The 21,987-nt window shown below is 38.9% G+C and overlaps 3 protein-coding genes across 5 annotated transcripts; 2 read left to right on the top strand and 1 right to left on the bottom strand.

The window, feature by feature from the left end:
- On the top strand, positions 1-2,904 carry LOC134863095 (hatching enzyme 1.2-like). Its single transcript, XM_063881365.1, has 8 exons — positions 1-69; positions 817-871; positions 960-1,115; positions 1,592-1,712; positions 1,799-1,977; positions 2,383-2,464; positions 2,582-2,706; positions 2,792-2,904. Coding segments are annotated over exons 1-8 (789 nt in total). The 3' UTR covers positions 2,794-2,904.
- A 6,611-nt stretch (positions 2,905-9,515) lies between these two features.
- LOC134863815 (high choriolytic enzyme 1-like) lies at positions 9,516-15,567 on the top strand. 3 transcript variants are annotated; one of them, XM_063882537.1, is made up of 8 exons: positions 9,516-9,592; positions 10,215-10,218; positions 10,409-10,486; positions 11,149-11,304; positions 11,935-12,055; positions 12,689-12,867; positions 13,757-13,838; positions 14,620-14,752. In XM_063882537.1, exons 1-8 carry the CDS (start codon positions 9,533-9,535, stop codon positions 14,750-14,752), a joined length of 813 nt encoding a protein of 270 aa, XP_063738607.1. In that variant the 5' UTR covers positions 9,516-9,532. The 3 variants fall into 3 exon arrangements, with proteins under 3 accessions (XP_063738607.1, XP_063738606.1, XP_063738605.1); XM_063882536.1 differs by lacking the exons at positions 9,516-9,592; positions 10,215-10,218 and adding an exon at positions 15,349-15,567 and having other exon boundaries at positions 10,252-10,486; positions 14,620-14,744; XM_063882535.1 differs by lacking the exons at positions 9,516-9,592; positions 10,215-10,218 and having other exon boundaries at positions 10,252-10,486.
- Positions 15,568-16,994: 1,427 nt separating this feature from the next.
- Positions 16,995-19,150, bottom strand: fadd (Fas (tnfrsf6)-associated via death domain). The gene is made up of 2 exons (XM_063882539.1): positions 18,628-19,150; positions 16,995-17,592 (listed from the first exon to the last, which is right to left on the bottom strand). Exons 1-2 carry the CDS (start codon positions 18,926-18,928, stop codon positions 17,321-17,323), a joined length of 573 nt encoding a protein of 190 aa, XP_063738609.1. The 5' UTR covers positions 18,929-19,150; the 3' UTR covers positions 16,995-17,320.
- Between the last annotated feature and the right edge of the window lie 2,837 nt (positions 19,151-21,987).

Here is a 21,987-nt window from a genome sequence, read left to right as displayed (position 1 = left end):
ATGTCTGTCTTCAGGTTCTCCGCTCTAGCTCTGCTGCTTCTGGCTGCCTGCTGCTGGGCCGACAGTGAGGTAGGAGCAATGGGAGTGTGATATCTGCTCCTACTGTATAATGAATTTCAACACTGTTAAATGTCATAAATGCATGTATTTCAATTTAGAATTTATTTACATCTCGGCTGAATTTTAAAGATTTTTTTCACATCTTGGCACTATTTTTTGATATTATTTGGATATTTCTCAGAGATTATGATACAGTTCAAGTCGTGCAGCGAAACGAATCTGTGCAACACTTTATATTCTGTCATCATAAATAATAAACTATTTCTGCTTCAAACAGCTTTACTGTGAACATGCCACTTAAAGTAGAGTGAACATTTGAACTAATAGATATGCTCATTGAATATACCCAGTTGAACACTTACATTGAGACACATTTTCTTTATTAAATATATTATTATGTTGAAATACATAAAGAAGGCAATGCATATATAACACCATTTTTTTCTTTTTACTACAATCAAAAATCTAAATAGGGGTTAGGGTTGAATTCAACATTCTGAAATTACAAACCCATGTTTTTGCCAGTATTTTCATGTCTCAAAACATAGACTTTGGTTTGTGATAAATCATTTACTGCTACAGTACCTTTGAGCTGTAATTTCAAGTCATAGTCAAGTCATCTGTTTCTAATGTGCTTCTTTCTCTCCTCTAATCCAACTGAACGCTGAACCTGCAGACAGGTATGTACCTATATATTATAATAGTGAGTGTGTTGCTGTGTTTATACACAAAATAAATTGATGTTGTTGATGTCACTCTGCAGATGGGCTTTCTGTGTCTGAAATTCTGGAGAGAGCCAACACAAATCTGGGTGAGTGTGAGCTGCTGCACCTCCATGCTCCTCATCTTCTATCAGTGTCTCTTAGCAGGAGTTTGAGATGCTGTGTGATGTGTTTCAGTTCGCTCCGACAATGAGCCCATCCTGACTGAATTGGACATCGCCATCGACAACGAGGCCGAGAGAAACGCCGACCCCTGCACCAGCCGTGGCTGCAAGTGGTTGAAGAACAGTGATGGAAAGGTCTACATTCCCTATTACATCACCAACCACTTCTGTAAGTGTCACACAGCCAGGCTAACATGACTGTCTGTATACTGTAGGCTTTCATCAGATGTAAATTATATCATTCAGGTGGGAAGACACTTTGACTTACCAGTCATTTATGTACTTTATTTCTCCCCCTGCAACAAATATGTTAAATAACTATATAGAAACTCCTCTCATTTAAACAGGAATTAGCTTAACAACTCTCAATCACTAAAGATAGCTGAATTAAAGGGAACATATTATGCTGATTTTCAGGTTAATTATAAGATTTAGTGTTTCTATTATCACATTTTTACATATGTTGTTATCTAAAAAAATAATCTCATAATGTCTGTTATTTGCCTCTGTCTGGAACGCCCTGTTTGAGCGGCTGTCTCTTTAAGAGCCCATCTTGAAAAGAAATCTGCTTCTATTTATGGAACTCTGTATTTCTTGCACTGTGGGATAGAACAATCTCAATGTTGTGTACTGTGCTCCTCTCAGCCTCCCGCGAAAAGGCCATCATCGTCCGTGGACTGGAGTCCTTCTCTTCTATCTCCTGCATCCGCTTCAGGCCCACCTATAGCAACGACCATGAATGGCTGCAGATCGAGTCCCAGAATGGGTGAGAACATTTTAATGTGTAAGAGTTTGAGACCAAAGCTGTCCTCACACCTCAGTGTCCTTTAACTGAACTCTGACCCCCTCCAGCTGCTGGTCCTACGTCGGCCGTCGCGGTGGAAAGCAGGTGGTGTCTCTGGCCCGCAGCGGATGTCTTTACCATCACACCATCCAGCACGAGCTGCTCCACGCTCTGGGCTTCAACCACGAGCAGACCCGCTCCGACAGAGACAACCACATCAGAGTCCTGCTGCAGAACGTCCAGTCTGGTAATGGAGCTGGTTATAATTCACAATGATTGAAGATGGAAGAGAGTCAGTAAACTGCAAGTTGGCGAGGTCACAGTGGGTCCCTGGTGCGTCCTAGTTGACAAAAAGGGAACAACAATTCAAGGGACCATAATTACCAACTAATTTATAATTGATTCATTATAAAAAGTATTTTTCAAAAAGGCTGTTTTTGGCCTATTACATTTGGAAATATGATATTTTCTTCTGTTTTGTATTGAATTAAACCAGGGTTTCCACAGTTCCTATAATATCCTAAAGGCATTGAAAGGCTTAATGGAATCTTTTTCCAGCAGCATGACTCCTTTCTGTTCACAGTCAATGTGAATTTAAACTACTCAAATGTTACTTTAACATTAACAAATGTAATTCTTGGGTTTTTGTTAGGTATGGAGCACAACTTCAACAAGATTGCCACCCTGAACCAGGGCACTCCCTATGACTACAACTCTGTCATGCAGTACTTCAGGTGAGAACATATGTGTGTGTGTGTGTGTGTGTGTGTGTGTGTGTGTGTGTGTGTGTGTGTGTGCGTGTGCGTGTGCGTGTGCGTGTCTCAGTGTAACTGCTCTGTGTGGTCTTGTAGGACTGCCTTCTCCACGAACGGTCAGCCCACCATGATCCCCATCCCTGATGCCAACGTGTCCTTTGGCAACGCTAAGGAAATGAGCCGTAATGACATCAACAGGCTCAACACTCTTTACCAGTGCTGTGAGTGTCCACATGACCACATTATCAAAAGTGTCTGTACTGCACTCACTTTGACTTAATGCACCTCTTTGTTGCTCTGTTACAGAAGAAGCTGATCACATGTGCTGACAGATGACCAGAGTCAACAACAGAATCTGCAGCATCAGCACTACAGTCAATCAAACAATAAAATGATTTTTATTGAGATGAAACACTTAATCTGTGTTCTCTTTGAGCCACTTAAAGAACTCCGTACTGACATGAGTAGTTTCAATTCTTTTATTTCACGAGAATCTGGTAGTTTTTTTGACAAAACCAGTTAAACGTTGAACACAGTGTGTCTTTATGTCATGTGTATACATACCTCACTAATAAGGGAGAGCAGGGTTCGCTTGGGAAACGACTTTGCATCAACACTTAATAACTCTAATATAAGTAATTATTAACTCTCACCTTAAACATTTACATTTTCTCACAGTTTATCAAGTTATTTAAAACATAGCCAAATATGGATAAAAGCATTGTTGAAAAACCCGGAACAAAATGTCTAAACTTGTTGTCCAGTGTGCTCTAGGTGGGGGTGACCTCACCGTCTCAAGCACTGAAACTATAGTTCCTTATTCAGAAAAAAATACTATATTACATTATCCCCATTTTTCCCCATTTTGAGATATACATTATACATTTCACACAAAAAAAAACTATTTCTATAAACATCCATTTAGGGACTTAACAGGATATGTTTTTCAATGGGAAAAAAAAACCTTGTCTTGCTTTTTTTATTTGTTATGTTCTAACAAGCTAGAAACCAAGAACAATGACAACCAGAGTATCTGATGTATGACATTTTAGTGTTTGTTGTTCAGCATTTAACCTGAAAATGGACTTTGGAAAAATATATATATTATCAATAATAATTCATAGCAATAAGCAGACTTCCTCTTATATGAACACAGCAAAGTACCTGTAGCAAAGGAACACAGTGTAATGCCTACCGTCTCTTAGTGCACAACTTCGACCTGTTGATGTTATTATAGCATATATTCGCTAATCAGTGTCAGTTTTTTGAAACGTAGCTCAAATATTTTTTATGGGGGTTAGTGAACCAAATCCGGAAAAATTATCCTTTTTGTCCACTTATTTGTTTGATCCAATATCGTTAAAGGTACAATGTACAGGCTAGAGCAGGGGTGGGCAATTCATTTTTACCGGGGGCCGCATTAGCAACCCGAGCACTGCTCGAGGGCCACATCGACAATATTTCAATTAAATTCTGCTCAATATTATTTTTGATATACTGTAAGATAAATAATAATAACAATTTAATTTAACCTAACTTAACTTTATACAAAAGCAGATTGCTTTTGATGGTTTATTTAAGCTCTTAATCCTTAAATATTTATATTAGGCTATGTGAAATTAAAATAAGAAAACAAAAACAATCATTGAATCACTGCAATTTATTTTTAACTTGTTCACACTTTAACTTTGTTCCACAAACAAGGAAAAACAACAAACAACTTAACAAGTTTATAGAAATACTGCAATACAACAAACAATAACTTGTTATGTTTTCCACCTCATTTTACCTCTTCAGTGCGAATAATCCAGTCTGTTCTGGGCTTGAACAAGGGCATTGAAATCTGGCTGAATGTCTGAGGTGGCTATGCGAAGGACAGCTGAGAGGTGATCATCAGTGATAGAGGATCTGTGTTTGGATTTGTTGAACTTCATTACTGAGAATGTCTGTTCACAAACGTAGGTGGATCCAAAGAGGACTAGAATCCTCTGAGCATGCCTCCTCAGGTGTGGAAAGTTCTCCTCTTTGAGGGTGGAGTAAAAGTCCAGCAGTGAGACTGACCTGAAGTGCTCTGCCAGAAGTAGGTCAGACTGCAGGTCAATGAGCTCCATCTGAACATCGCTTGGTGCATTGTCCACACTGCAGTTGAAGGGAGAAGAAACCATGTGCATTTCACTCTCAAGAGTTTTGAAATCTTGAAATCGCCTCGAAAACTCTCCATGCAATGCTTCTAACTTGCTTGAGTACTTGTGGAGGTGATCGGCTGATCTTGTGGCTTCCTTTAGTGTTGGCAAGTGGGTCAGAATGTTGTCCTTCACTTGGCTTGAGAGAAGCTGCAACTTTCTCATGAAAGCCGTCACTGCACTGTACATCTCATGCACAAAAAGGCCCTTGCACTGCAGTTTGACATTCAGTTCGTTCATGAGTGCAGTCACATCCACAGCGAATCCGAGGTCTGCCACCCAGTCTTCATCTGAAAGTTCTGGGATGTCATGTCCTTTCTTCCCACAGAAATACTGAATCTGTTCTCTCAGGTCCCAGACACTTTTCAGTACTTTGCCCAGGCTGAGCCACCTGACGTTGCAGTGGTAGCTTATGTCACCATGTTCACTCTCATTTTCCTTTAAAAGTGCAACAAATTGCCGATGATTTAACTCTCTCGCTCTGATAAAGTTAACTGTTTTAGTTACAGCATCAACAACATGGTTCATTTTTAACAATGTCTTACACAACACTTCCTGATGTATAATACAATGCAAAAATGTCAATTTCTGCACAGGGTTAATTTCTGTCACTTTATCCTGCATCCTCTTTAAAAGTCCAACATTTTTCCCAGTCAGATTTGGACAACCATCTGTTGTCACACCTGCCAGCTTGCCCCATTTCAGTCCTAACATGTCCAAACACGCATTTACCTCTGTGAACAAGTCATTACCTGTGGTTGTCCCTTTAATTGACTGCATGGCTGCCAGCTCCTCCGTTATTTGAAAGTCTGCAGTTATCCCACGTAAGAAGATGAGCAGCTGGGTGGTGTCACGTACATCGCAGCTCTCATCCAAAGCCAGAGAAAAACAGTCAAAATCGGCCGCTCTGTTCTTCAGCTGAAGCTCCAAGTTTCCAGCGATGGCCTCAACCCGCCTCGTTATGCCGGCTGCACACTACATGCGGAAAATGACTCCGGTGGCCGGAATACGCCATCTAGTGGACACCGTACTACCTAAAAAAATAATCCGTACAAGTCGAGGCTCCGGTAAAAAAAAAAAAAAACATGGCGGACGGGTCTGAGAAAATCATCCTGGCGGTTTCAGGGCACCGGGTGCTGTACGACCTGTCCGCAGAGGGATACAGAAATATAAACATCAAAGCTATGGCGTGGGAGGATGTAGCACGCACGGCAGGCAAGACAGGTCCGTTCAAATCTTTTGGTTGGTTTATTATGACGCCGATGTCACGATAGCATAGCTAGCGCTGCTAGCGCAGCATAGCTATCGTTTTAGCTGTGGTAAGCAACAAATTGAGAACATCAACCTTTATTTACATTAAATACAGTAGCATTTAATTTACACTTCAAATTATGAATGAAAAATATTCACAATTACACTTGTAATGTTGTTTTTATTATTATAACAGCAAAGTAATTTACCTTTGTTTATTGGCACCATAGCAACAACAACTTCCGGTCCTACCAGCCGTACGGTCGAGCTTTGCGGTTGACCGGAGGAGTTCAATATTTTTAACGTATGCTGAGGGCCTCGGATGCGGTGTTTCTTCCGCACCGCTCTCGACCGGAGCTGATCGCATACGGAGTGCGGATCTCCATTGACATTGAATGACTTCCGGTAAAATCGGATACGTATTACCGCATGTAGTGTGCAGCCGGCATTACAGTGCGTCGAGAGAGTGACACGTTCTCAAACGCGCCCTTTTTCTCCGGGCATATCAGCGCAACAGAGTCCAATAAGCACTCCTTAATAAACTCTCCGTCAGAAAACGCCTTACTTTTTCTGGCGATTTTGTGAGAAATTACAAAACTTGTCCTGACGGCTGCATCTCTGGGGGTGTGAAGTTTGGTAAAAAGTCCTTGTTGGGTTTGCAGTTTTTCCATCAACGCATCAGCCTCCCTTGCGCGCTCTTCATCAGACAGATTCCGGTTTTTATCCTCGTGCTTGGTCGTGTAGTGGCGATTCAAATTATAATCTTTAAACACAGCGACCTGTGTACCACAAATTAAGCACACGGCTTTACCTTTAATTTCTGTAAAGAAATACTTGGCAGTCCATGTCTTGTTGAAAACACGGCATTCGTTATCAACTTTTCTTTTTTTAGCGTGGGCGGACATCTTGGGGGTAACCGAGCATCACTTGTCGCTGTGCACCTTCACTCACAGGTTACGCTCGCACATACGTCCATAAATAACACTTTTCAAAATAAAAGCAGCGCAGTTGTATTGCACGCACCACATAGATGTTTTTTTTAAATTTATTTTGTAATTTATGATTGGCCTCACGCGGGCCGGACAGGGACGCACAAAGGGCCGGATGTGGCCGGCGAGCTGTAAGATGCCCAGGTCTGGGCTAGAGCTAGCTAGAGAATGATAGCTATCTAACTAGCTATCGCCAAATTGGTGGATCTCGTAATTTATATTGGAATTATTATTTAACACCCTATGGTTACACTTGCTCTCAGGCAGTGAGAGTAATTATAATAATTATTATAAGTAATTATAAAAACATCGTTTACGTATTTTTTATTTAAGCGGACCAGATAGCCAGCAGCTCCTCGCAGCTCCAAACATCGCTGGGAGTTATTATATTAGGGTGACCAAACGTCCTCTTTTGCCCGGACATGTCCTCTTTTTACGTCCTGTCCGGAGCGTCCGGGGGGGTTTTATAAATTCATGAAAACGTCCGGTTTTCACTGTTGGGACCATTAAGCGTGTACTTAAATTGACTGGCGCTCCCCCCCTCCCCCCACAATCAATCGCCACCAATCTGGTGTCCTCTTTTTCGCCACCTCAAATCTGGTCACCCTATTATTTATGACTTTTGGGATAAAGTAATCACATATTGGTAATCTCAATTCTCAATTCCTTCTAGCCTGAACAATTGTTATAACTTAATAACAGTTCATTCAAAAGCTAAAAAACGGTTTCTTAGGCAAGTAAAGGTTGAGAAAACTGGCAACGCTATGCAAAGAAGCAGCAAATGCGCTCTAACTGAGGAACCAAGATATTATACGGCAATGTGGAAGCGCCCTAGAGCAGGCGAAGCACAAGGTGAATATCTATGAGTATATTGAAGCTATGTTGATACATGAGGCATAGTATAGAATCAACAGTCCTAACTACACATTGCATACAGTATGTAAATGCCTGGCCTTGTCACGGTTTTCTGCTATGGGCCTGACAATATATTGACAAGAGTGTGTTGAATGTCCCACACTGATAAGAGCAGAGGGGTGTGCTGTTTACAGTGAGAGATGTTTTGAACTCAGACTCATTTAACTCTCCCAAAAAACACTTAAGGACAGAGAAAATGTGTCAGGACAATAACACGATTTCATACATACAGGTGTCCTAAGTTCCCTGAAAGTGTTCATTGAAACCCCAGTCTTGTTAAGTACTTTGGATAGTCAACTAAAGTCTGTAAAATGTGTTTATTCTTCTAACTTTTGTAATTCTTGTCACCTAAATATAAGTTTTAACTTGAATTGTCTCTCAATTGGATCCCACAAGCATCAAGCTTCACAGCTTTCTCCACACTGCCATAATATAGTGGTGAACAGTCAGGAGTTTATACATCAGTAAAAAGGGTGAGACCTGCATGTGTCATTTTATCGTGTGAACAGCTCTTCGGTGAGGTCACAACCACTGAGGACACTAAGGTCAAGTACTTGGAATTTCTCCTGGATTCTGGGAATGCGCCAAGTACTAAAGTCACATTTGAACTAAAAATGAAACGTTAAACGACCTTTGTGCTTGTACTGCCATGACCAATACAACTTATAATAAAGCCATACTATTTAAAGGAATCTAACAGCAGGGTTTGTAGAATAAAACTTGGATAAAACCCAGGGAGGCCTGATCAATCTCACCCAATTGAGAGAAACTCTGGAGGGAACTTTTGGATTTTAGCCTTTGCAGACCATTTACATGCAAATAAACCTATGTAATACACTACAGGAAAGGGCCCTTTTAAACAAGTAGGAAGCTTAACCCTCTCCAGACAATAACCAATGTGTTTTGAGACTGGACTCCTGCCCTATGCATTCACCTGTTGTTCTCTAAAAATAACCAGTTTCCCTGTATGGACCCTGAGTCTGGTCAAACATGGTCAGACTACTCAAAAAGGGAAACCAGAACCAGATTGATAAAAAAAATGTTATTTCATTACCTTCACATTCTGCATTCATGAGCAGATCGGATTCGAATCATGTGTCTGAATTTGTGTAAAACCCTGCTGGAAGGCTTCCTCTAACATCTAGTAGAGGCTAACAATTTCAATAATCATTTCATTAATTTGTGTACATATGTATAATGTTTGAGTGTCCATGTCCTTTGATAGTACATGCCCTGTTTTGAATTGTAAAGGACATTTAGAACTATTTGAACCGTTGATATTTAAAAAGCCGGACTGCATACAGACACACCCCCATGACACACCTGGGACCGGCGTGATGTTTCACATAGGTTGCATCGGAGTTTTCCAGATAAAGTGATAATGCTGTGCTGCCGTGTTTGCAAATGTTAGCACATCATGGTGTGTATTGACTCTTTGAGTCGCTGGACAGTATAAAAACTTTAGCTGACTTCAGCGAGACACTCATTCTGTCTGTGGAGCTTCAGGTAGGATCACAATCCTCCTTTAATACCAGAATCTTAATCTTCCATCTGACAGCAGCGGCTTTAAAGCCTGACTTTGGCAAATTAAATGGATTTTTAATTGTGATGAAAAGCTTTTATAAAGATGTTTCATTCATGTATTCTCTCTGAATGATGTTTTCACTTCCTATCCGTCTGCTCTCTAGCAATTAAACAGTGCTGCAGCCATGTTGGTTTTTTCCTGGTCTCTCTTGTCCCTGCTACTGGTGTCCTCATGTTGGGCTGAGGTAAAAGTCAATTCACATTATCAATTATAATACTGAAAGAGTTAAGCAAGATCCAAAAACAATATGGTACAATGTTTTCAGATAATTTGAATACCAAGCAACACATCGGGATACAATGATACACAACCTTGGCCCATACTACAGAGTTACTCATTAACAATTAATTCACACAAATGAAACATGTTTAGGGAATATATTTAGCATTGTAATTAATATCATAGTATAAACATAATATAATGAAAGGCAGAACATTATACGCTCTCATCTACTGATAGTGTTTCTATATTTTTCACAATTTTTCTTTTGGTTTTTAGGAAGTCCTTACCCTAACAATTATTGTTTGCATTATTGCTCTTATGGAGTCCTTGTGGTATATTCCATTCACACAACACACGTCTTTCCTATTGTTGCTCTAGCCAACATAACTAGAAACATCTATCATCAAACAAATCCTCAGCACAGAAGCATTAGAGTCTGTTTTGCCATTTTGCAAGCAGATGAGTAAGATATCCTGAAGCTATACGTTTCAGTACATCTTAGACACAGATTTATATTTTGATTTGCTGATAGATCATCCATAACATGTGTGTCTTCTTTTCCATGTCCCTGTGGGCGAGTACAGGAAGGTAAGAGTGCTCTATGCAGCTTTTGATAGAGAGTGTAGTAAATGTTTTCTAAACCTGATTTAGAATCTTTTTTTGTTGTGTATTTAGAATTGATTTACTGTTTATAATATATGATGCTTATATAAATAAATTCTGATGTCACCAACGTTATTCTGTCCAAAACTACATACGTTTACAATGTGCCATGCAGATGTTGCTACCAGGGAGGAGGACACCTCCAGGGAGCTCTCTGTTGGTGAACTGCTGGAGAGAGCCAACAGAAACCGCAGTAAGTGAAACTTTTCCCAACAGATTCAGTAAAAAAAAGCCAGGGTTGCTACACCAAAGACCAATTTAACTTATAATGTTCCTGAAAAAGTAGTTAAAGCAGGACAGAAGAGAAAGTACATTTTCTGTTAATCAGGCTGAGTTTTTTCAATCCATTTAAAAGCCGTCGCCATAGGCAATATTTTCCCATCTGTCGATGCAGTGTTAGTTATGGTATTATCATTTACTGGGATACAAAGAAAACCTTTCACAACTATCAGATCAAGTGTTAACCTCCTGGTCTCAGCGTAACGCCAACGCGGAAGTGCCTTATACCTGCAGTCTTTATAATGGCCAGCAGATTGTATAGAAGTCTATGAGAAAATGACCTTACTTTTCAGTTGATTTATATCAGTTTACATGTTCCGAATGAGTTTTTGGTCAAAATCTCTAGTTTAAAGTCTTCTTTGAAACAGCATCATGCTCATTTTGTTAACTATGGTCCATTTACAGTGACATGTATGAAAGAGAAGGGGTGATTTGGGTGTTTTTCCTCCTGGAACCCCAAAAACGTTTTCTGTACATAAAAGTTGGAACAATTAGCATCAATAATAATGTGAGATTACTATTCATTTCTAACCTGTGTATCTCCCACTCACACCTACACCTGTGTTTGTCCTGCAGACCCTGACTTCGATGAGCCCATCCTGATCGGAGGAGACATCGCTATCAACTCTGAGTCCGAAAGAAACGCTGACCCCTGCACCTCCAGAGGCTGCCTGTGGCAGAAGTGGTCTGATGGGAAGGTCTACATCCCCTATTACATCGCCAACCACTACTGTAAGCACTGACTGTGATTTAATGTCTTCTTAAAGGGACCGATGCATTCATCTTTAAAGTCACAGCTCAATTAGATAGACCTCAGTCCAGTGATGCACAGTACGAAGGGTGTTTGAATAAACATGGGATAATTCATGCAGGAGGGTTCGACACTGACTGCAATACATTTATTTGTGTTAAAATAAATAGTATATAAACGGTACGACAATGAACAAATTAGTTACATTAAGGTTAATTATATACAATAATACTTAAAATTATAATGTAATGTGATGTAAATGATAATAAACTAAAATATTGGAGTATTAATATTAAAGATCCCCCATTATGCAAAATGCACTTTGTCTTTAATACGTATATACTGTATGTGTGTTAAGAGACTCAGAAAGTTTCGGCAAAAAAGGTTGTCTCTCTTTCCCTCCTGATCATCATCATAACTCATGATCTGTTTGGTATTTTGAGGAGAAAGTCAGAAACATTATAGTTTATTTCGTCCTAATATGCATTTAACCCTGATGCATTGTACAGCTCAGTTACGCAACATATAAAAATTGGGTAAGATTGCAATTTTAAATGAAAATGCTTTACTTCTACAGATACCTTAAACCTGTCATAATTGTGTCCTGCCAGCCTCCAGAGAGCAGTCCATCATCATCCGAGGCCTGGATTCTTTTTCTGGAGTTTCCTGCATCAGGTTCAGACCCTACCAGAACGGTGACAACGAGTGGCTGAGCATCGAGTCCAGGGACGGGTAAGGGTCCCGCTGCTATCAGCAACACACACCCACACAGTCTGTCTGTTCTTTCTGGAATTATTTTAGCATTTCAGGGTTTTATTTGTTACCAGTTATATTTCTTATTCTTTACCCAAATAAAAACATGTATATCTCAAATGACATTTTTACCCAGGAATAACCCACAAAGGCTCTGCTGGTATTTGGTAGACCAAAAACATTTGAGCACTCAAATGTTTACTTGTTATTGTGTTATTTAAAGCAAGCCATTCCCAATACAATTCTTGCATTCTGCATCTGTCTCCTTTTCTACAACCCACAACTATTTGCACAACAGCTGCTTTGAACTATTGTAATGTCTTTATAATCCAAAGCCGCTATGTGTCTGTAAATTATTTCTATATATTTATGCAGCTTAGTGAGATTGTTTATTGTAAAGTATTACATTTATTCATTGTTGGGTGTATTTATTTAGAGCCTCTAGTGATATGCAGTTTGTAGATCTATCTATCTATCTATCTATCTATCTATCTATCTATCTATCTATCTATCTATCTATCTATCTATCTATCTATCTATCTATCTATCTATCTATCTATCTATCTATCTATCTATCTATCTATCTATCTATCTATATTTTTGTGCCTACAGCTGCTACTCCTACGTGGGTCGTCAGGGTGGAGGTCAGACGGTGTCTCTGAGCCGTCAGGGCTGCCTGTACCACAGCACCGTCCAGCACGAGCTGCTCCACGCCCTGGGCTTCAACCACGAGCAGACCCGCTCCGACAGAGACAACCACATCAGGGTGTACCTGGAAAACGTCATCGATGGTTTGACAATCTCATTATAATTGGTGTTTTGTCTTAAAAGTAGTCAACAAATAAAAGTAAGAGCGCTCAACAAGGTCAGATTCAACAGCGATCCAGCAGAGGCAGCGATAACATTTCCCTGTCATTCCCAAGCAAGCCAAATTGTCGTGTTGCTTCATGGGATAAAAAATGAGTCTGGCTGACTCTGACAAGCTAGCAGTTAGCTGTCTTTCTTGAGAACCACTCTACGCTAAATGTGATGTTTTTACCAGCAGTAATATCCTTGTCAGTTTGCACCAAGTGTTTCATCTCAAACATACTCTCTTTTTTATAAGGTATACTTTCAAGGGTGTGCTGTAGAAGATAATACACACCTTAATGGTGACTGCAGTTAATTTTTTAAAAGAAAACACCTTACTTGGCCAATTAGGAGCAAATGAACACAGCATTTAAAACCAATCAAATAGCTGCTTGGGTATGGGGAATCGCACCCAGGTGGCATCCAGCAGCTAACTCTGCTTCTTAGAAATGAAGGCCGACAGAGTGCAGTTCCTTGAACGTGGCTCCCAATGATAATAACCTCTGCTGCTGCTGTAAGCATTTCAGACTACACCCAGGATGAATGGATATGCATTTACTGTACGCTCAATCACTTGAATTAGATTTATTTTAAATGTAATTTATGAAGTATTTGGTTTCTGTTTTTCATCTATTGGCCAACTGCACTTAAGAGCATTTTAGTATTGCCTTCATTATTCAGCTGTGGTAGTTGTCTGTAAAGATTTAAAACTGAATAACAAACTGCTGGATCTTTTTAACAGGCTGAGCTAACATGTGTCTAACTTATTGAACCGATCACTGAATCCGGCAGTTGTCTGTGAGTTTACATGTATTTTCTCTCAATATGCAGGCATGCAGTACAACTTTGACAAGATTGCCACTCTGAACCAAGGAACTCCTTATGACTACAACTCTGTCATGCAGTATGAGAAGTAAGGAAAACTTATAACTAATCAAACTTTCAACTCCGTTTTTTATTGCATATAAGTGATTTTTTTTTAGCAGTGTCTTTAAATGTGTTTAGACTTCTCAGGGTTTCTTTGTAAGTATCTGACTATCATCACATAGGCCTAGAGGTTAAAGACGCAGGTATCAGTGACTCTGGGGAAGTATTTATCATGTTTCCCTCCAGATAGGCCTGTCATGGTGATAACGTTTTAGACTTATGGCACAATATATGGACATGACCTTGAGCATTTTTATTTATGCCTTACCTGACCTGATCATTTTCACGTAAAGACATATCTTATGATATATGGAACTGGTCTGGATCATTTTCGTCAACCTTGATATTGCCTGTTGTGTTAATAAGCGTGTTTGTTTACAAGAATGTCACCAATATTGTAGTCCACATGTTGCCATAATAAAACGGCAGTGTTTTCCATACCACTAGACCTGGGCATTGTGAGACATTGCATACTTTTGTTAACAGAGTAACGAGCCTGTTTCAAAAATGTAAGAAGCAGAAAGTACAGGTATTTGTGTTAAAAATGTAAGAAGTAAAACTAAAAAGTCGTCATAAAAATAAGTAGTGGAATAAAGTTCTGATACCAGAAAAATGTACTTAAGTACATTAACAAAGTATTTGTACTTCACTACTTCCCACCTCTGCTAATACGTTGCCGTTATTCCTTGGAGAATATGTTGTACAACAATAGTAGTGAGCGATGGTTATCAAGCCAAACTCAACCTGTGATATCTGTGATTCTCCAGGTACGCGTTCTCCAAGAACAACCGCCCCACCATGCTGCCCGTTCCCAACAGCAACGTCCCCTTCGGACAGGCCACCCAGATGAGCAGGAACGACATCGACAGGCTGAACAGACTCTACCAGTGCTGTGAGTGAACCAGGGCTCAGCTTGGTGGAAGACACACACACACACACACACACACACACACACACACACACACACACACACACACACACACACACACACACACACACACACACACACACACACACACAGTCACATTCACAGTTAAGCGATGCTGGCAGCAAAACCAACTCACATCCTCCTCTAAAATGCATTTTTACTACTTAACTTATTTACAAATAAAAATGTAGTTGCCCTGTTAATGTATTTAGATGTCGTTAACGACTCCCCAACACTATTCAACTGTGAGGACGTGTTCAGGGACACACAGAGGGACTTGTATATTAAAAAGGCTACCTTGGGAGCACATCATGTTGATTTGTCTTTTCCAGACATATTAACTTCAGATAAACCTTGGTGGTTTTTATTCATATCAGAAACACAGGGATCTCTTCACAGCCAGGACGACAGGAGGAATCTTTAGAGAGAGATGTACAGATGTGCATAAGTATTGTTTTGAGGCATACTTATGAATCACACCTCAATGTAAACTCAACATCACTTCAATAGTAACACAGCAAGCAACTGTCTATAAAAGTTCCTCTAATGACATGCATTTCTTCTGCAGAAACTGACAATGACCTTTGACCCGCTGTCCTGATGACATCAAAACAGGCAATTAAGGCCCTGAGGATTTCAGACGGAAAGCAGATGGGGTCATACTGCAAATGTACTATATGAGCATCACATGTTAAAGAGAAATTTCATTTCAAATAGCATTTCATTACATTCTCATATTTGGTTTGATTGCTTTTGATCAGAAAATAAAACTATTTCAGCATTACAATGAATTACATTTCATTCATTACATTTAGGAAAATATGCAGCTGAGAACTATAGCGCTGTCATATCTGCAAAATATGAGGCAGCAGCTGGTTAGCTTAGCTTAGCACCAAGACTGAGAACAGCCAGTCTGGTTTATCAAAAAGGTACAAACTAGGCCCTCAGCAATGATTTACCCACATTGTGTCCTGTTTGTTTGATCAATACAAACAATAAACCGTGTTGGGGGGGGGGTTGCATTTAACAGTATAGTGAAAAAAGTCATAATGTAGTATAACAAAAATATAAAAAAGTCATAGTATGTTGAGAAATATTGAAAATGTCATAGTATAGTGTTTAGAAATAATCATCTGTTGAAAAGAAGCATTGCACAGTATGTAAATAAAATATAACCATTTGTAATTTCCTAGTGTGTCAAATTATATTTCTTAAAATCTAAATATTGAATATTAACTCACAATATCATCATGACTAAATGTAATGCAAAAAACAAAACATGTTGTAAGACATGAAACAAAGTCAAAGAGCCCCGTTCTGACATCCTGCCCCCCCCCCCATCCGTCTGGACCCAGACCAAGGGGGCTCAGAGCAATGCTCATTGATTAGTAGAAGAGAGGTGATGGTAATTCAAATAAAAGGAAATGCTTTATAGTACGCTTTTACCAAAAAGAATACAAGTGCCCCAAATGCCTGACTGTTCCTCTTAATAACCTATCATCTGATGTCTGGATGCTAATACAAAGACTTCTATGTGGTGATATTGCACACAGAGTATTGCATTCTGATCGAGCTGAGCAGAAATGACTCATAAATCAAAAAAGTGAGTCACCATTTTACCACTTCCAGGTTTGTGAATTAGTTTTGGTTAGATGCCTGAAGTAAGGTCTGTGGTGAACACAAGCTTACAAAATGTTCACATGTTCTACGACATTCAGTATGTCAGTAAATACCCCCCTGGTGAATGTCTGAAGCTTTTACACGTCTTAAAAACGTATGCTGAACGGCAACACGGCAAACGTTAGCCACCTTTAGCTTCGCGGTGACTTGCAGTCACTAATCGTGTAGTTCATTTATAGCCTAACGTTAGCTTTTTACTTCTGGCTGTTGAATTTATGCTTCAACTACAATAAAAGTAGTGTTTTTGTGTGGAGATTATCCTGCTGAAAAAAATGTGGGTAAGTATCATAAACACGTGTTTGTGACTGAACTTATTTTCTGCAATAATCAAATAGAAAATCCCATCATTATGCTGGTCAAGGCAGCCGAAGAGATGCTAATTTATGGGTCAGCCTACTTCATCACTGCATCTCTGTTTTGAAGTCAGTATTAAAAGCAGCACCCCTTCCCCTGTGTAGCTTTTGATATTACAAATCTTCTGTGTACTTATCTGTGCACAACATAAGACGGAACTAATGAAACACATACGGCAAATATGAGAATCTTCTTTAATACCATACACTTTCATAATGGTTTCTGATGGCATATGTGTAGATTGTTTCAATAATTTTAACTTGTTTCTTTTTTCGGATGTTCCCTACTTAGTGTTTGTTTAACTTTAAAGCCATCTGTATTTTTGTTCTTTGGAATTAAAGTTTTGCTCTTTGTTTTTCATCTTGTGATAAAAAAAATAAACCATTGACATTCAATAAGTCAATTTATTTATATAATCCCTTTTGCATAGTTCTTTATATTTGTGTATCATTTTCTTCTAGTTTAATCACAGCTCTCAGAGTTCTGTTCAACTGTTCTGCGTCTCATCAACACGAGGAGAGTCTGTCCTCCACTTGATCAGCGGTCCGGTTCAACATGCAGGCTCTCAGGGCCTCTATCAGCTCCTGTGTTGTGGCCTGGGCCCCGCGACTCTTCCTCCACTCCTTCAGCAGCTCTCTGGTTGTTTCCTCCAGATCTGTTGGATGCCTCTTGGAGATGGAGTCTATCTTCACCTCAGTCAGGCCCAGTCTGCGGCCCAGTTTACGCCAATTCCTTCCCAGATTCGCCACGATCACCTCTGTGGCAATGTCCAGTTTTTCTGATGAAAGGGGAGGAGACATTAAGGGCTGGCATGAGAGAAATCATATGTATTTCTCTAATTCTAATAAATTCAGACACACTCATCTACTCAAACACAGTTCCCAGGACAATATACTGTACATGGACTATTCTTTCTTTTTCTTTTACTTTACCTACTAACAGGTTACTCAAAGTACTGAAATAGTTTATACACATACATCTGTTTACAGTTTACATAATGACTTGTATATCATTAAAATATGCAGTATTTTGTTCCACTGTACAGTATTAAATATTAAATTTAGCTTTATTTAATCATATTGTCTTTCATTTATATATAGTTTACATTTTTCTGCATTTAACTTGCACCATTGTGTCTCACACACACACACACACACACACACACACACACACACACACACACACACACACACACACACACACACACACAGAGGAGTCTGATATTCATTGGAAAAACTGTGCTGTAGCTATTTTTCATATGGCAAATTAAACCATTTTTGCTATATTGTATTTACATGTTTTCTAATGAATGTACTATTTTAAATAAAAAAATCAATACAAGTTTAAGTCCTGCATTTAAAATACGTATCACCTAATGACTTGTGTATTGAAGTAATAGCATCAAATGTACTATACTACAACAAGTACTAATAACAGTGAACAACCCTTCATTTTCATAAAAATATACATGGATTATTATTTTACAGTATAGGCTACTGACAGGTAATAGCGAATTTCCTCAAAGTATAAAAATAGTTAAAACCTTTGAATGTTGAAATATATGTAGTGGAGTAAGTAGTACTGTATTTGCCTGAATGTAGTAGAAGTATATCAACAGGAAATTCAAATACTCAAGTAAAGCACCATAAAAAAATACTTCAGTACAGTACAATAGTTTCTGTAGAGCATTGTAGTTAGGCTACTATACACCAATGCTAATGTGTACAGACAATGGTATGGGAGTTGTAGTCCCAGAAGAAGGTAACTCCCCCTGAAACTACAAACAGTATATAGCAGTGTGACTGCAGCCCACCTCTCTCCTCTTTGTCCGGCAGGTTGTCGGTGGTTCCTGACTGACTTTCAAAGCTCTCCAACTTCCCCGCCAGGTCTTGTCGCTGGATGTGGGTGAGGAAGCCGCTCAGAATGTCGGTGTTGTCGGCTCCCAGCTTCCCTCTCTCGGTAAGCAACTGGAAGAGTCGGACCCCGCTGGATATCTTCTCCAGGTCCCGCTTCCCCACCATGTCCCGGCACAGGAACTTCATGCCCTCCAGCTGCTTATCCGTCAGCTGGTCAGAGATGTCCAGCAACATGCTGTTGAACTTTAGAGAGCTCATGTTCGGTGTTCACGGTGAACCTCCGCCCAGAGACACCGAGCAGTCCGTCTGAAGGGGGAGTAAGCACGATTTCACTTTCACTTCCGCTTGTTGCTCTGTCTGCGGGTACTTGGTACTTCTTAACTTGCATCCCTGCGTCCCTCACTTGCGTCTATTTGTCGCCCCTCCCACGGAAACCACGCAAAGAGAGAGGAGCAAAGAAGTTTTAGAGCAATGGGACAGCCTTTCCTCCAAGCGTCACGTGAAGCGACGTCCGTTTGTGATGACGCCGGTACAGCTGGATCATCTGACAGCAGCCAGCTCTGTCCCGGTTTCACACACACACACACACACACACACACACACACACACACACACACACACACACACACACACACACACACACACACACACACACACACACACACACACACACACACACACACACACACACACACACACACACACACACCTGATGCCTCTGTTAATCATTTGTTGTAGACCCAAATACATTTAATGAAATAACTCATTTTCAAAAAAAGATAAAAACCATTCTTAAAAATGTAAACGGGAAAGCTGTTCCTGCAGACAGATACTCAATCCGTCTCTTTTCATTTTAATGTGTTCATAATAATAATAATGAATTGGAGATCATGAAAAAGGTTTCCAATACATTAATAAACGGATTTTTCCCGTTTTATTGTTCAGATATGATACATTAATTGAAACAAAATACTATAAAACTGAGGAGTGATTCCCTTAGTTTAAAGTGCCATAGAAAGCATCTATCTGGTATTTTGAATTGTTTTCTGATGTCTACAAAGAAGGTATATAATTTTGGTTATGACGAGCTCTGCTCTGATTGGCTGATCCATGGCTGCCTCAGAGCCCACAGAGGTAAGTGAAGTTCACTGTGATAGATGAACCATGGAGGCTATTGGCATCCAACCTTACATGTTTGAGCCTTTATCGGAGGAGGAAACCGATGAATTTGAAGAACAGCCAGTTGGTCGGAGATTGGAGAGCAACGTTACGGAGAGGTAAGTGTTAGCTTTAGTGTTTCCAGTAGCTGGTGTATGCAAATGTTGGGGCTGGTAAAAGTAGAAGTACTAGAGTGTAGGAATACTCACAGTAAAAGTCCTGCATTCAAAATGTTCCTCCAGTGAAAGTAGAAAGTACTCTCATCTAAATGTACTTAAAGTAGCGACAGTAAAAGTAGTCATTGTTTGATTGGTCCATTTCAGAATAATATCTCTGATATGTTTTATAATGATTGATCATTAAAGTGTTCTCAGAGCTGGTAAAGGTGCAGCTAGTTTGAATGGCTTTGTATACTGCAGGGTAGCTGCTGGATTTACTCCAGGTGAACTAAAGTCTGATTTAAGGGCTGATTATATTTACCATCATTCATCCAGATCTGCCTTTAACTAAGTACATGTAGTGGTGTATGTGTATAATATTTACCTCTGATTTTTAGTGGAGTAGAAGTACAAAGTGGCATAAAATGAAAATGCTCAATTAAAGTTCAAGTATCTCAAAATTATACTTAGGTACAGTAGTTGAGTAAATCTGCTTAGTTACTTTCAACCTCTCCAAGCTTTGTACAATTACGACATCTACACATAAACATTAATTAAAAGCAGTAAGGAGTAAGGACATGTCTTCTTTACAAGGAAAACCATATACTTTTTAAACATGAACTATGCAATGAATAAACAAAAAAACAATAGAAAAGATGAGTTATTGATTATTGTGCAGGATAATGCTGATCTCCTTCACTGGCTAAAGGCAGTGTTGAAAGAAGTACTATGATCCTTCACCTAAGTAAAAGCATGAATACTATCGTCTTAAAATACTCCACTACAAGTAAAAAGTAAAAGTTCAAAAGTATGAGCGTCAAAATACTTCAAACAAAAAGTAAGAGTACTCATTCTGCCCTTGGCCCATTTCAGAATAATATAAAGTACAGGATCTGAGAAATGTCTTTATAACAGAAGAACCAATGCGGAAGGATCTTTTCACAGTATTATATTATTACAGTTATATATATATATATATATATATATATATATATATATATATGTATTTTATCCTGTTTAGTTTTGGAGTTTGAATGTAAAGGTGAATGTTTATATAAATGAATTGAGTAGTGGTAGGATATTAGCATCCTAAGTGCAGAGTAGACGTTTAAAGTCAAGTACAAATATGTCAAAAAAAAGTGTAACTGGAGTAAATGTACACACTGTAGTTGCTTTCCACCACTGGTTACGGGAAAATCTTTTAGTGTGTTTGGAACTCTGCTGGTCACTTCCTTGAATGTGATTCCTACCGGCTCTGAGACACACCTGGATGACTGATGTCAGGTGCAAGAAGAGCACACACTGCAATATAATTCAAAAAGGAAAACTGGAAAATCAATACAATTTAAGGTTAAAATGTGCATATCATTCGAAGATGATGGGATAGAAAATAATATTATATTTTTTGCACAAGGATGGACTAAATCCAAACCAAGTTTTGAACAGCTCTACCAAAAACTACAGCAATATGGCACCATGATAACAAAATACAATAAATAAGAACGCAATAAAAAGTTGTTGTGTATTAGACAAATGTGTATTTTATAACCTTTTGTTTAGTTTTATTTTTCTGTTTACATTATATATTTATTTAAATATGAATACAATATGGAGTATTGTATTCCACTGTACAGTACAGTTTGCATTGTTTTAAATGATTGTATGTAAATAAATTGTTCTTGAATGTGTATCAACTTTTTTTCATATTTTTTCAATTACTACTTTTTTCTCCCTAGTTCTAATAGTTGTTTGTATAAAACTTGAATAAAAAGAATAGAATGAGGCATGCATTTACTGAATACATTGAAGAATCTCGTTTTTGCAGTTCTATTTGGATTAAAATGCTTATTATGTTGACTCATTTGATATTCTTAAAAATCCAACAAAGTTAGCAAAATTAGTAGCGCTGTCTGTCCATATCAAACGATACATTTACTTTTTTGATTTACAAACAAAACAAACTTAAAACATTTAACCTTTGCAAGCCTGACATTTATTTGA

This window comes from Eleginops maclovinus, chromosome 4 (assembly GCF_036324505.1).
Source record: "Eleginops maclovinus isolate JMC-PN-2008 ecotype Puerto Natales chromosome 4, JC_Emac_rtc_rv5, whole genome shotgun sequence".
Taxonomy (NCBI): Eukaryota; Metazoa; Chordata; class Actinopteri; order Perciformes; family Eleginopidae; genus Eleginops; species Eleginops maclovinus.
Note: the sequence above shows the minus strand (reverse complement) of the source record. Positions and strands in the feature narration are given on the sequence as shown.